At 36.0% G+C, this 16,274-nt stretch overlaps 1 protein-coding gene across 1 annotated transcript in view; it reads left to right on the top strand.

Moving 5' to 3' along the window:
• Positions 1 to 16,274, top strand: part of dph1 (diphthamide biosynthesis 1) — a 111,819-nt gene that overhangs the window by 66,978 nt on the left and 28,567 nt on the right. The window contains exons 5-8 of the mRNA XM_051128691.1: positions 2,535 to 2,689; positions 6,459 to 6,580; positions 11,901 to 11,969; positions 13,316 to 13,472. Of these exons, the coding sequence (XP_050984648.1) occupies positions 2,535 to 2,689; positions 6,459 to 6,580; positions 11,901 to 11,969; positions 13,316 to 13,472 (503 nt within the window). The remainder of the gene's footprint in view (positions 1 to 2,534; positions 2,690 to 6,458; positions 6,581 to 11,900; positions 11,970 to 13,315; positions 13,473 to 16,274) is intronic.

Genomic DNA, 16,274 nt, shown 5'->3' with positions numbered 1-16,274 from the left:
CTAAGGGATCATCCCAGGTTTGGAACTACTTAAGAATGAGTATATTTTGACTGAACTATCCCTTAAAATATGTACTTTTCATAGACGTCTATGCAACATGTTTGCTGGCTGAGAAGCCTCTGTTGATCTTCCTGCTTTGAAAGGTAAATTTACTTCCTCTCTTCCCACATGCTTTACTGTCTTGCTGTCTGTTCTTACATAGTTAAATGGGCTCCATGTTTAAAACACTCCCTGAAGGTGGCATTTGCCTAATAGCAGTGAAATGGCCATTAGAGCAGGGGCTTTAAAGAGAATGCTACAAGAAGAGCAGCAATTATGACCATCAGCAGTAAATGATAATGTAGATGGGAAAAGACTGAAGCCCGCCTTCCTCTTTCAGCTCTGCTGTCTTTTAAATGGAGTGTGAAATGAATGGCATTAATAGCAATTGTACGATTTTCTCTTTTCATGAGTTACTGTCATCGGTAAATCAAAGGTAGGCTGACGAACACAAACTTTTTAAGAGTTTCTAAGACATTTGTTTACTTTGTTGTGACATACTGTTTATAACAATGAACTTAGCATGACAATACCAGCATGGTGGATATAGTATGTGCGAGTTGTACTCATAGTACATGCATACTTGTACAGTAAAGCAAAGTTTGAGTAAAGCAAAGTTTTTCAAGAAATGCAGTACTCTCACAGTATGTGATTTCAAATGGATCTAAAAGGGACAGTTCATCCTCAAATTAATAATTTAGTATCATTTACTCATTCAGTGTCATTCCAATCCTGAATTCTTTATTTTGTAGAAAGGTCATTCTATAATTAGGGGTACATTTAGAATTTGACAATGTGAAGAAAAGAATTTTCCTTTTTTCCAAAAAACCCAAACATGATCTTGCATAGCCGCTTTGAAACAATCTATGTTGTATAAAGTGCTATATAAATAAAGGGGATCTGTAGGAATATGTGCATAAAATACCATCTTTGTTTGCTACTGTCCACCATGTTACTTTTACTGGGTAACACAGTTGACATTTTTTAGTGTTTTGGGCCTATACTCAACATGGAAGCCTAGAACTACTAAGCATATGGTATATTTAGAAATATATGTTCATAAACAAAACATAAGTTTTAGTTAAATTGTTTAGTTAAATTGTGTTTATATTCGAGGTAATTTTCATGCTTAATGCAGAGTAGAATGAGCAACTTTACAAAATTGGACAGCTGAATACCAGGGTTTTATGTGATATAAACTTAATGGTAATAGTTGAAACATTCTTCAAAATATTTTCTGTTGTCATACAGTCATACAGGTTTGGAATAACATGAGAATAACATGAGGATGAGTAAATGATGACAGAATCTTTGCGTGAAAGGGATTTTTGTGCCTGCTTGATCCACCAGGTGAAACTGTAATTCATAGTTATGTTAATGTAATGTCAAAAAGATAATATTTAAAGGAAGAGTTCACCCAAAAATAAAAATTCTGTTATGAATTACTCACCCTCATAATGTTCCAAGCCTGTAAGACCATCGTTAATCTCTTGAACACAAATGAAGATATTTTTGATGAAATCTGAGAGCTTTTTGACCCTTTTTAACAGCAATGCAACTAGGTAAAGGCCGATATCTAGATGATCATGTGACACTGAAGAGTAATAGCTGCTGAAATTTTTGAAAAGTGCAGTTTTACTCTTAATCAGAATTGACAGCGAAGAAATTTGTTGCAAAATGTTGAAAAAAAAAAAAAAAGAATTCTATTTTCAATAGATGCTGTTATTTTGAACTTTCTATTCAAAGAATTCAAATAATCACAGTTTCCATAAAAGTATGAAGCAGCAGGGGTTGAGCGATTATCGGCCTCGATATTAAGCATTTTTATGGTTATCGGTATTGCTAATGATCATTTTCAAAACTGATTTCCCGATAAAATAATTTTAAAGCATTTAAAAAAAGTTTTAGTCAGAGCCCTTGTTATTCTTAATTTTGACATAAATTTTCCTTTGTCACACCAGACATATTTATATATCGGTTCAAAATATCGGTTATCGGTCTAATTGATCTGCAGTAATCGGTATTGACATCAGCCCTGAAAAACACATATCGGTCAACCCCTAAGCAGCACTACGCTTTTCAGCATTGATAATAATTGGAAATGTTTCTTGAGCACCAAAATCTGCATATTTGAATGATTTCTGAAGGATCATGTGACACTGAAAAGTAATGGCTGCTGAAAATTTTGAAGAGGTGGAGTTAAAAACTCTTGTAAAATACTCTTTTTGTAGAAAAGATACATGCCATTTTGCTTGGACCAGAGTGATTTGAACGCATCTGGCATCCTAATTACAACTTTCCAAATTATAGATGCAAACTTCTCTAAAGGATTTGATTGCACCATTTGATTTGTGGGATCATTTGTGTCTGTAGCACAAACGATGTTGAATGCCAAATTTAGATTTTTCAGGTTAGAGGAAAAAAATGTGAAGCCAACCTACGATTCATTTGAATGTGTGTTGAGTGAAATATGCTAATGTTGTTTGTGTCTTCAGTCCCCATAGACTCAACCGAGGGCATCAAGATGCTGTACGTGTTTGTGGACATCCAGATTGACACTGCCCACTTCCTGGACACACTCAGGTTCAACTTTCCCCGTGGCCACTCGCTCGCCCTCGTCAGCACAATCCAGTTTGTGGCTGCTTTACAGGTGACCTTTGACCCCCTGCTTCTTACTCAATGATAACTATTCCCTGCGGTTAAAGATGTTCTCTGATTCATTTACTGTCTCTCTCTCTATCACTTACCTTCTTGCTTCAAGGTCTCTGACAGCACATAAGGCTGCCCGTGTGTGTGTATAATAGTGTGTGTTTGTGTATGTGGGTGTGAAATGCAGTTAAAGTTATTTTGAACTGCACAAGAGGAGGAATTATCAGAAGTCATGTTGCACTCGGCACTCCACCTTACATAAGTGTGAGATTTTCTTCTCTTTCTCTTTTTTTTTTTGCCGTTTCGCTCTCTCCTCCTCACTGTCGGTTTCAGCCTCCTGCCTAAAAATGACCCATGTTATTTCTGGAAATAGCACATCCTATGTATTGTGTGTGTGTGTGTAGGCCCGTTCCCATGCTCTGGGTGGGTGAGGGGGGGTCAGAGGTGTGTGAATAAACACGTTTATGTGTTTTTGTTATTTTCTCTGCTCGTCAAAAACAATACTTAACTGTAATGTCTCCGCCTCCGTCGCATTACTGCGGCTTTCTTGCCTTAATTTATTTGGCACCGTTTCTTCCCTCCCTTTCGTTGGAAAGGAAAGCCTGTAGGTGTTCGGAGATGTGCTGGATGACGGTTTCTCTGATTTTATCTGTCTTTCCTTGCACTGAAAAGGTGTCGTTGCACGTTCCAGAGCCAGTGCTCAGCCAGATCTGCAAGCCTTTTCTCAGAACCTGACTATATTACTACACAAACAAATGGCCTTTGTTTATAAGTCTTGAGTTTAAGTACAGACTTTAACATCAAGAGTAATTTGATTCAGCAGTATTATGGCGCCAGGTGCTTTTAGGAGTTTGATTAGGTATATAATGAATAAAATTCATAATAGTCAGTTCACATACTGTGGCGTTCATAGTGTTCACTGTTTTGAAAAAGAAAAAATATCTTTTTCAGAAAGTATGCATTCGGTTGATCAGAAGTGACGGTGAAGACGGTATTCTTTTTAACTTTCTGCTCAAAGAATCCTGAAAAAATGTATCAGTTTCCATAAAAGCATGAAGTGACAGGTGTCGACCGATTATCGGCACCACTATTAAGTATTTTTATGGTTATCGGTATTGTTCATTTTCAAAACTGATTTGCCGATAAAATAATTTAATAGCTTTTAAAGAGAACTTTTGTCAGAGCCCTTTTTATTCTAAATTTTGACATTAATTTGACACCAGACATATATATCGGTTCAAAATATCAGTTATTGGTCTTGTATCTGAACAGTGTTAATTCCATCAACGAAGACGACGCCGAAAAATATTCGTTAACAAATTTTTTTTCTGTGGCGAAGATGAGACGTTGACAAGCTAAAATTAATTTCTGATGATAAAAAGTATGGCGAAATTTATGTCGCCTCTTCGCTATCAAGAAAAGACGGGACGAAAATGTTATTTGAGGACTACCGGAAGTTGAAAATACATCCTATAGGCTAACTGTCCTCTTTCAAAATGTGCATCTCTGTCGTTAGATTGCAATTGGATAAGGGACATTTGCATGTCTAGTCTCAGCATGGCAGCCACAATGGAAAGATAGGTTACCAAAACGCGAATTTGCGATCTGAAACAATGGCCTCAGCACCTGAAGGGTTAGGGTGACCAGATGTCCCGTTTTCCCCGGTAGTCACAATTCATTGTCGATTAACTTAAAGTTAGTGAAGGCGGAATCATGCTGATATATATAATGAACAACTATAATTATTATAATTATATAATAATAAGTAAAAGTACAAGTGCAATAATAAGTACTCCTTTTTCCATACTGTTAAAGGGATAGTTCACACAAAAATGAAAATTGTCATATTTATTCAAGTTTTTCCAAATTCAATCCTTGATTAAAATTTATCATAAGCTTTGATTTAGTCTAAAGAATTCATGATTATTTTTGTTTGAAGACTAAAATAGCTACCAAAATAAATGTTGGTAACTGCAGTTTGACTAAAAGTAATGACTAAAAGTTGACAAAAATGACTTTTCGTCAACTAAAACTAGACTAAAACTATGAAAGACTTAAATGACTAAAATGTGACTACGATTATTAAGCATTTTAGTCTCAAGATAAAGACTAAGACTAAATCAAAAATGCCTGTCAAAATTAACACTCTATCTGAATAATAATCTGTATCGCATCGGCCCTGAAAAACATATCGTTTGACCCCTAAGCAGCAGTACTGTTTTAAGCTTTAATCAGGGGTTCAAGCGCATACCTGGCAAAATTTTCGGGTATTATGGATTTTTTTTTTTTGGAAAACCTGCTTTTTGGCCGCTTGATGCCACTATAAGAGAGGAAAAACGTATAAATGGCCATAACTATGCAACCATTTGTCCAACCGACATGAAAATCGGTACGCACAATCGTGGTCCAAAGTGTCTAAAAGGACATGCATATCTAAAAAAAAAATAAATAAATAAACAGCTGTCATTGGGCGAAGAATTTTGAGAACCTGTTAGAAAAGTTTAAGGGAGGTCGATTGGAACTGAACTCAGTGGGCCTGTTTGACTCACGGCCCCCAAGGGTCTGTGAGAAATTTGAAAGAAATCAGCCACTGGAGGGCGATATTGCTTTTTTCAAGGGTGTAAACGATTGTACATTGCATGGTTTTTTGTGCATATACGCAATATTCGTATCATATGATTTCTTCATTCCAGACAACTTTGCTTCTAGAACCACTGCTGTCAATCAGTCGTTTGTTAAATGATTGAGAAGATATATAAAAAAAAAAAAAACTACTATTGCGAACTAGCCCTATGTTTTTTGCTCAATCTGGGAAAAAACACTGCAGTACAATTCTCTGGACTCTCTAGGTCAATAATTATCCAAAAACATTCAAATGTACCCTTTGGGAAGCTATAACGGGGTCGTTTAGAAAAGGGGCATGTCTAAATTTACCCAAAACCCTATAAAGCCTAAAGGAAAACTCAAAACTTCACGAAACCTGGTGGACACATGTGACGGGTGATTCTATAGAGGCATGCTAAGTTTTAAGGAGATCAGACCACAGCTGCCACTATAACAGCCATAAATGTTAAAAAAAGTAACATTCTATGGTAAATTACCTGGATTTGCCAATATGCACCAAAGTCAGCATATTAGAATGATTTCTGAAGGATCATGTGACACTGAAGAGTAATGGCTCCTAAAATATCAGCTTTATCACTGGAACAAATTATGTTTTAAAATATATTCAAAAAGAAAACTTAAATATTTTTTTAATGTTTTTGATCAAACAAATGCAGCCTTGGTGAGACTTTTCTCAGAAACATTAAAAATCCCATTGGTCCCAATATTTTGAATGGTAGTGTGTATAATATAACAGCAGCTCTGACATTCAGTATTATGCAGTGTATTCAGCATGATTATGGTGTTTGCTATTATACAACAGTAACAAAAAAGTCAAGAAGTTCCTGAGTTTCAGACCAAATTTGGACAGTTTGTTTGTCAGTGAAAATTGTTCTAAAAGAAGTTTCAAAGTTAAAACTGCCCTTTCATTAAAACTTTATCCGGCATGAACATTATCCTGCCCTCGGACCTCTGACATTACTGTTTGGTTCAATACCTTCAGGTTTAGGGGGTTGACGTGGAGCCAGATTTTTCAGCCCAGAGCCACCTTTTAAGAAAGGTGAAAAAATATGGCATGGTTCCAGATTGGGCACTGGCTCCTGCACAACAATGTTTTGGTGGGAAAGTTTACTTGGTCTCAGTGTCCCTTTCCTTTCTCTTCTCAGGCAGCCAGTGCAGAGCTGAAGCCAGATTACGAAGTGTTGGTACCTCAGTGTCGGCCGCTTTCTCCTGGGGAGATCCTTGGATGCACCTCACCTCGTCTGGAAAAGCAAGTCAATGCGATCATGTAAGGAAGTAGTAGTAAGACTGTATTTTTAGGGCTGTCAAATTGATTAATCATGATTAATAAATATGCTTTCCATATATATGGTTTATATGGTTTGTTAGGATAGGACAATATTTGACCGAGACTCTAACACTAACACTAACTATTAGAAAAGTCTGAGGGTGCAAAAAAATATCAAAATACTGAGAAAATTGTCTTTAAAGTTGGCCAAACTAAGTTCTTAACAATGCATATTCAAAATCAAAAATTAATTTTTGATTAATGTACGGTAAGAAATTTACAGGATAATGTCATGATCTTTACTTAATATCCTAATGATTTTTGGCATAAAAGAAAAATCATTTTGACCCAAACAATGTATGTTTGGCTATTGCTACAAATATACCCTTGCTACTTATGACTGATTTTGTGGTCCTGGATCACATATTTATGAAATATATGCAATATATGCAATTAACTGATTTGACAGCCCTAATTTTTTTTAACCAATACAGCATATTTTATTTTATTTTATTTTATTTTATTTTATTTTTACACTGTTTGTGTATGTTATATGTCTTCTTGTGGAAGAATTGCACTTGAATGAGTTTACTTAAGGATTCAGTTAAAAGAAAAATTGCATTAAAATGTTTTATTATGTTTTTAAACCATTTAACAAAATTAATAAGGTGCTCAAGGTTATACTTTATTGTGGATATAGTTACAGCTGAAAACATTGCAGGCGTATACTGTACACCCTGTATTCACAACAAACCATTGCCTTTTATATATGAAATCAAAATTGACAGTTTACCTTCTTAATACATATCACTGGTTTTATTATTCACAAATTGAATACTGCATGTTATTAAAAAAAACATATGCTATCATCAGAATAACTTTCACTTCCTTTGAAACAACTTTTCTGTTGATGTGACCAAGGCCACATGGGTAGGAAAAATAATACTAACCAATAATATTATATGGTACTTTTCACAATCCAATCAAATTCCAGTGGATAACATCAAGACCCACCTGACATTATAACCTGCGGAATATTGTTTCTCTCTGAAATGTCACATTGCGTAAGTTAAATGTGTTGCGAATGCGGTTTGTAGCTGTCTTTAATGAGAAGCGTGTCAAGTGCTGTTGTAACACAGAGATGAGACATTAGGCAGCAGATATATGTGTGTGTGATCTATTATTCTCTGTATCACACAGCGGCTGTGAGCAGCAAGTTCTGCTCCTGTGAGATAGAGGGAAAACTCCCGTCTGTGTGTGTCTGTGTGCGTGTTTGTGTTTTCTTCCTCTTAATCCAGCGTGCAAAGTCTGTGATGAATGTTAGACTCTGTGTGTGTGTGTGTGTGTGTGTTAGGGCAGAGAGGAAGGAGGAGAATTGATGCATGTTTATTTTAATTTTCACTCATCTCCTCTTCATCGGGGCGCCTGTCAACGTTAGACATACACAAGCGGTCATGTCACTGACCCCCAAAATGACACGGCTATTATGCAAATAGCCTTTTTCATAGATCATTTACTTTTGCCCTCACCCTCAGCGATCAAATTAAAAACTTTCCCTGACACCTACGGTGTAGTAATGTGATGTTATATTGCAAAGCCAAATCGCCACCATATAATTAACAGCTAATTAAGCTTATACAGAGCCTGACTTTCTCATAAGAAGTAATATGTTGGCCGGGGGTCTGAATAAAGTCCCACGGAGAAAATGATTGCAGCTTTGTGCTGAAAAATTACACTGGTTCATGGCCGTTCGGCACCTTCCTAAAGTCTTTTTTGAGTTGGGCGGACCATAAAGCACTCTGTATTTAATAAAATTTGACAAACGCTACAGGTCTTCACACAGACCTCCGGTTATCACTTGTGATTTCTTCTGAAACAAGAGGGAGCTCCGTCTCATTGCCGAAGGCATAATGAACTGAACTGTGGGTGAATGGGTTGGTGCTGTGAAAAGCGGTTTTAAGAACTGCAAATTGGACCATTTCTAATCTTGTATCCTCAATAGTGCCATCTCTACGAAATGCATCAATTTGTGGCCGTTTAAGTTATACTGTTAAAAGCTGAACCGGAAAACCTCTGAGAATTTAATGCCTCCGCTGTAAATGCAATATTTGCAATAGAGGCCCTTGAAAGAGACAGTGCAGTAATCCGGGAAAATTGGTGTGTTTTATTATGGCGACATATAAAGGAAAATGAAAAATTTGTGTGGAGGGGGAATGACTGTGTCCAACAGCTACCTTTGTGGGTAGTGCATTATAAAGAGGTAGGAAGGCGTTAGTTTTTGAAGGCGACGTTGATATGTATTTCAATGTGATATCCCATAGTTCTGTGATTTTGCTTCTGTGGTAGGTGGAAAGAATTAAAATGCCATCTGACAGAGCTCTTGAACAAAGAAGTCAATTGTTTCGCCTTTTTAACATACGTTTCCATTTCTAGAAAAAAGCATTGTAGTTATGAAATACTCAGTTTACTTGACAGGACCCACCATGGGAGGCCTCAGCACACTTCCAGGGGGGGCTAAAAAATGGTTTAAAATACTTAAAATAAGACAAAACAAGTTTTGAAATAAGCTAAAACGGCTAAAAATCAAGTCACGTTTTTATTGTAATTCGTTCTTTTAACGCTGTTTATTTTTACTGTATATAGGGTAGTTTTAATACAAAAAAAAAAAAACTTTATATAATGATTATAATTTTTTTTTCTAGTTATATCAAGTTCTAAAACATTTATTTGGACAGGAATTGCTGTTTGTTAAAAAAAAAGCAGGTTGATGATATTTAGTTAGATTTTAATGTTTAAATTAAGCAAAAATTGAGGATTTAAATTAAATTAAGGCATCTTTACAATGTAAACGATGAAAAACTGGTTTTCATTTTGAGATTTGCATAAGACTGCATTTAACTAGGGCTGTCAATAATGATTATTTTGGTAATCGAGTAATCAGATGATTATTCTGATGATGAATCGAGTAATCAGATAATTGTAATTATCTTTTGGAGGTTATAAAAATAGACCTAAGCTAACAATATTCTGTTATATTCTGAAATGCTGCAGCCACTGTAATTTCTTGAATATGTAGACATTAAAACGTGTAAACTCAATTTGAAATCGCTATGAACTGTTAGCATATTGAGAAAGGTAATGATGTATTTTCCTGTGTTTGTGTAGGTTTATAAATAATTTGCATTACAAATCTGATGAAGTGGTAAATGCTGCGTTCCCAAATGAACGTTATAATAAACCCGAACTCACAACGACATGCAGAGATGGAGTTTAAGACGCTCCACACATGTAAATGAAAACTCTTTGTGTGAAATAGTATTTACTGTAAAGGAAGCCACTCTGACACGCACGTACATGCCTGTAAATAAATAAAGCTTATAAATGGAAGCTCATGCAGCCTTGGAAAACGGTCAAATAATATGTTTCATGGGTTCTCATTCCTTGAATGCCCCACATCCGGTATTTTGCCGGGTTACTCAACATAGGCATAATGTAGTCGATTATCTTTTTTAAATCAAGTACTCAAATTGAATCTTGGCATTTAACAGTCTCATTAAAGGGATAGTTACCCAAAAGTTTAAATTCTGACATTAAAGAAGTCCACTTCCAAAACAATAACTTACAGATAATCTCATCCCCTTGTCATCCAAGATCATGTCAGAAAAAAGAATCTTTTCAGCATTTTTCAGCATTTCAGCATTTTTCTCCTTATAATGGACTGATGTGGTGCCCTGAGTATGAATTTCCAAAATGCAGTTTAAATGTGGCATCAAACGATCCCAAATGCGGTTGTAAACGATCCCAGCTGAGGAAGAAGGGTCTTATTATTTCAGGCAGCGTGAGACAAGACGAGCGTTTGACATATATAAGTTGGATTATTTTTATGAAAATAACCGATAGTTTCGCTAGATAACACCCTTCTTCCTCAGCTGGGATTGTTTACAACCGCATTTGGGATCGTTTGATGCCGCATTTAAACTGCATTTTGGAAATTCATACTCGGGGCACCACATCAGTCCATTATATGGAGAAAAATGCTGAAATGTTTTCCTAAAACACATCAGTTCATTACGACTGAAGTAAGAAAGACATGAACATCTCGGATGACAAGGGGCTGAGTACATTATCTGTAAATTTTTGTTTACTCACCCTCATGTTGTTCCAAACCCATCAGACCTTTGTTCATCTTCAGAACTCAAATCAAGGTGTTTTTGATTAAAGCCAGTAGGTTTCTGACCTTCATAGATGGCAATGTAATTGAAATGTTCCCAGACCCAGAAACACAGTAAAAACATCATTAAAAAAGTCCATATGACATCAGTGGTTCAACCGTAATTTTATGAAGCTATGAAAATACTTTTTGTGAGCAAAGAAAGCAAAAATAAAGACTTTATTTAACAATTTCTACTCTTCTGTGTCAGTCTCCGCTGTTCACTGACGCAGGAGCTGGTGTTCTGACGTGGAACATCCATCTCTCTTAGTTCATCGTCTGTATATTCTGGTTCAAACAAGTAAGGCTAGGCAAAAAATTGCAAGTCATCCTCTCTATTGAAATCTTCAGATACGTTTACGAAGACAACAGATAACCAGGTTCTACGTCAGAACGCCCCTGCGTCAGCAGCACCACACGCACGTGTCATTACTTTCTGTTTCCTTAGCAGGTACAAGGCAGCAAAACATGAGTGTTTTTTTCTAACAAAGCCAGTTTGTTGGAGGGACAAAGAGCATGAATGATAAGGAGCGTTTTTCTGTCACCGTGTGTGTGTGAGAGTGAAGCATGACTGGTTTAGCCTTTGCTCCGGTGGGCCCAGGGGGATCCCACCCACAGTATGTTCCATAGTGTTTCATAAACGTGTCTTAATTAGCCTTTCTAATTGTGGCTGTGTTCCCCAGGGCATCCATCAGGTTTGCCAGGTTAATCTATACTCCCATTAACTATGGCAGGTCTTCTCCTGTCGGCACGGCAGAGGATAATCAGCGTGTTGAGTTCTGTTTGCGTGCTGTCCGCGTCATGACCTAATCATATCACGCAGGTTTATTTATGGAGTAGCTGGATTGTAGCCCATCAGCCTGCGTGTCTATGACTCGCTTTCTGGCTGGTTAATGTTGCCTTGACTGTGGAGTGAGTAGGTCTTGCGTTAATTGCTTGTTCAGTGTTAGGAAGACTGTGATCTAGTTTATGAGTCTTCTAGGCCGAGACCCATTGGCCTTTATGTTTTCTTATAAAGAGACGAATCCCAGAGTTAGTTAGCAGAATTTCATTCCTTCTGCCCACTCGGACTGTCTTTTATCTCTCTGATAATGTTGTGTTTTTCTCTAGATATCTTGGAGATGGAAGGTTTCATTTGGAATCCATCATGATTGCTAACCCAGATATACCTGCCTACAGGTAACCCACTGCTAAGTGAAGCATCTTTATTGCTATAGCTCATAGTCTTCAGACATTTTATTACTCATATCCTTCTTGATTGCAGAGGATAGCTCCTTCCTCTTGGCCCTTTTTTTAAAATTAAGCTCAATAAATAACATATAATAATATATCTAACTCCTGCCACAGTGATTGATTGAATTATAGGCTGGGGATAATGAGTGCAAGCTTTGTATGACAGCTTGGCCAAGATGATGTCCACAATTCTGCAGGTTTCATTGTGTTATCACAAATTAAGCAATTAAAACATGTTTTGTGTTTTTTTTTTATTTAGACACTTTAAGCACAGCTAAGCAGTATGCTTACAAAAAAGTTTAATAAAAGTTTGAGGGTGTAGATGTCAGTTTTCTTAGACCAGATTATCCTTTTTGACTCTATTGTAATGTTTTAGTTTGAGAGAGACTAATATATTATATTATATTATATTATATTATATTATATTATATTATATTATATTATATTATATTATTGAGGTCAAAAGTTTACATCCCCCTTTCAGAATAATTAAAAATGTTAATTATTTTACCAAAATAAGAGAGATCATACAAAATGCATGTTACTTTTTATGTAGTACTTACCTAAATAATATATTTCACATGAAAGATTTTTACATATAGTCCACAAGAGAAAATAATAGTTGAATTTATAAAAATTACCTGGTTCAAAAGTTTACATCCCCTTGTTTTTACCCAAATGATGATCCACAGCTGTGTTTTTTTGTTTTGTGATAGTTGTTTATGAGTCCCTTGTTTGTCCTGAACAGTTTGTTCTTCAGAAAAATCCTTCAAGTCCACAAATTCTTTGGTTTTCCAGCATTTTTGGCTATTTGAACCCTTTCCAACAATGACTGTATGATTTCGAGATCCATCTTTTCACACTCAGGACAACTGAGGGACTCATATGCAACTATTACAGAAGGTTCAAACGCTCACTGATGCTTCAGAAGGAAGCACGATGCATTAAGAGGCGGGGGGTGAAAACTTTTGGAATTTGAAGGTCAGGGTAAATTTAACCTATTCTGTCTTCTGGGAAACATGTAACTATCTTCTGTAGCCTCTGAAGAGAAGTACTAAATGAAAAAATACAATATTTAGGCAACATATTCTCATATTCTCAAATGTTTTCACCCTCGGCTCTTAATGCATGGTTTTTGCTTCTGAAGCATCAGTGAGCATTTGAACCTGCTCAGTAAATCCCATGGAAACATGGATCCAAGCAAAAATTCGATAGTCTAGTTTATGAATGTTCTTCTTTCTGTTTTGTTAGTATCTTATTGTTTGTTAAATTGTTGTCCTCCATATCTGCAGGTATGACCCATACAATAAAGTGTTTTCTCGAGAGTATTATGACCATGAGGCAATGCGGGCAACCAGACTGCAGGCCATAGAGAGCGCCCGCTCTGCCCAGAGATGGGGTCTCATTCTAGGCACCCTTGGCCGTCAGGGCAACCCAAAAATCTTGGAGGTAAGACCGTCTGCTACCCTTCATCATTCAATATGTTTTCAGTTAGTGTAAAGATGTCTTTCTTCTTTGCTCATTTCTGCCTTGCACCTGAGCTGAAAGACACACACACACCCTGCGGCATTTGGCCGGGAGGAGAGATCACCAGGAGCGTTAATCGATTGTTTGGGGAGGGGCAGGTCGTCTCCCTTCTTCTTCTTCTTCTACTTCTTCTCATTCAAATCCTTCTCTCTTTGTTCTCTGCCTCTTTTCATCTGTTCATTTGTATGTATTTGGACTGGACTTTGTTTTGGCAGATTTTTCCCCTTTTCTCATCTCATCCTTTTTTAATTGGTATGCATAGAGACGACGAGCCAGATGAATTCAGCACCTAGACAAACAGTGGACAGTGATTCTGTCCGAGATCTCTTTAGCTTGTCAATTGCTTTTCCCGTCAGTGAGGTTATTTTTTTCCCTGTTAATGATAATAATAAGAATACTAATAAATGACCACAGTGTACTATTATTTTTTTATTAATTGAAATTTTAGCATTAACAGTGTCATCAATATTTTATAAGTGGAAAAGAGTATTAAATCAAGTGCATTTATTTAAGAAACATCTTTGGGTCTGTGTAACACATTCCTGCATGTTATATTTGTCATATAAAACATACAGGCTTAACAGTGAAGAGCAATTGTAACCTTTTTCGAGGTTAACTAAGCCAGCTTATTTAATACACTTTGGTTGGAGGAGAAGAGCAGATTCTACTTTCTCCACCACCCCCCCACTTCCAGTTTTTTTTATGGTTGTGCTTTGAAGCCGACCATTCACCTGAACACCTCCTCACTGATGTCTGGAGGTTTTTGCTGGTAATATTTGTGGTCCACTGGGTTTCACACTTCAAAGTGTGTGGGGAGAGCCTGGTAATGCATTACTTTATCCTGAAGTGAGCAAGAATTGTGTTATTATTCACTTTCCTCCTGCCTATCACTAGGGAATGAATAATTAGCATCGATGGTTAATGAACTAATGAAAAGTGCATTAGAATGTGTTTATTTACACACACTTGCACTTGTTTCATGATGTAATAGGGACCTCCTATGACTTCTGTTGTTTTTAAATTTAAGGTGGAGTGTGTAATTTTTGTGCCACTAGCATCACTGTTAGTGGGGTAAGTTTTAACAACGGCACTCTTCGTGCTTGACAATAATTTTCACAATTTAGCAGTAAGCTGTAGATTTTAGAAGTTCTAGGTGAAATAAAGAGATCTGTGAAAGTGTGAATTATTACCACACAATGATGTGATATCTATTCTTCGGACTTCCTTTTTTCACACTTACTCTTGACACTTTTTTTATTCTCTTAAATATGGCCAAAAATATTGCAAACTTGCAAAGAAAGCGTGTCAAGAACTTATTTGACTAAACACTAAAATACTGCCACTTTTTTTCTTATGGATGCAGCTTGATTTACACTTTTACAAAGCTAAAAGTATTCTAAAAATTCAGCTTTGAAATCACTAGAATAAATTATATTTTAAAATATATTAAAATAGAAAACAGTTATTTTAAATAGTAAAAATATTTTAAACTCATACTGTTTTTGCTGTACTTTGGATTAAATAAATGCAGGCTTAGTGAGCATAAGAGACTTCTTTGATAAACATTTAAAATCCTACTGTTCAAAAACTTTTGACTAGTTGTGTGTATGTATATATGTACTATATAAAGCATTACAAGTTTTCTTATTCATATTCTTTCAAGTGGTTCGTCTTGTTCCCATCTCTAGTTCAGCTGTGACATTATCATAGTGATGCCACGGTAGGAACTGAACTGACATCAGAATATGTCTTTGTGTGACAAACTGCAAGACAGCGAATTATCTCAATATCTTTTTTAGTAGAGTGTCAGATAAGACAGATCTTCTAAACAGGACAGAAATGTCCTTTACAGGCTTAGGCTAAAATTGAGCTGGATTATGATCTGAGATGATATGAGCTGTAGGAAATGTTTAGTGATAAATCACTGTAAAGTGTCCCGTTGTACATGATATATCAAAAACATCTATTTTGTATTGACAAGGAATAAGACAACTCTTACTCTCACAATACACTTAAATTTGGGATGCATCAATATTAGAATTTTGGCCCATTGTATAAGCTTTTATTTTTTTTCTTGTTATGGGTGATAAAATTCTGTACTATTTTGTTTAAAAATACAAATATGAGTCTAAATGAATCTAAAATTAAATTATCAATTAAAAATGTAATTTCTTTCGCAGCTGTTTACCTTCACATACATAACCAGCTGTTTTTGTGGTTACACTTTTTAACGTAAACTTGTGTGACAGTTTAAGTGCAATAAGACATGAAAGAGAACTTAGTTTAGTACTCACATGCTGTGTTACAGCTGCTTTTTCAGCATTTGTGACTGAAAACTACTGCGTGCGACTACGAAAACATATTTAGGAGCACCAGTGCCACTGACCCATTCAGCATATTTATGTTTGCACTGAGAGAAGCTTCAAAGGTTTCTACATGTTTTTGCAATGTTGAGTACTGGATCACAGACATATCTGACAAATCCTTTCATAAACAAAGTATAGAGAGAGTGTAAATAAGAGATTCATTATACAGCGTAGAGAGCTTCATTGATTATAATGGAACTTTGTGAGATTGCGATGAACTAAGATGAGTAACAGCTTTTAATGATTTTTAAGGGAGTTTGTAAATGAGATATTGATTTAATACAACAGTTAAATAAACAAGAAACTAATATTAAGTGACTTAAGCGTTTTTAAATGAATCTAGTGAGGCAATGATTCA

Source organism: Labeo rohita, chromosome 15, assembly GCF_022985175.1.
Source record: "Labeo rohita strain BAU-BD-2019 chromosome 15, IGBB_LRoh.1.0, whole genome shotgun sequence".
Taxonomy (NCBI): domain Eukaryota; kingdom Metazoa; phylum Chordata; class Actinopteri; order Cypriniformes; family Cyprinidae; genus Labeo; species Labeo rohita.
The sequence above is the reverse complement of the archived record's forward strand: the minus strand, read 5'-3'. Positions and strand labels throughout refer to the sequence as shown.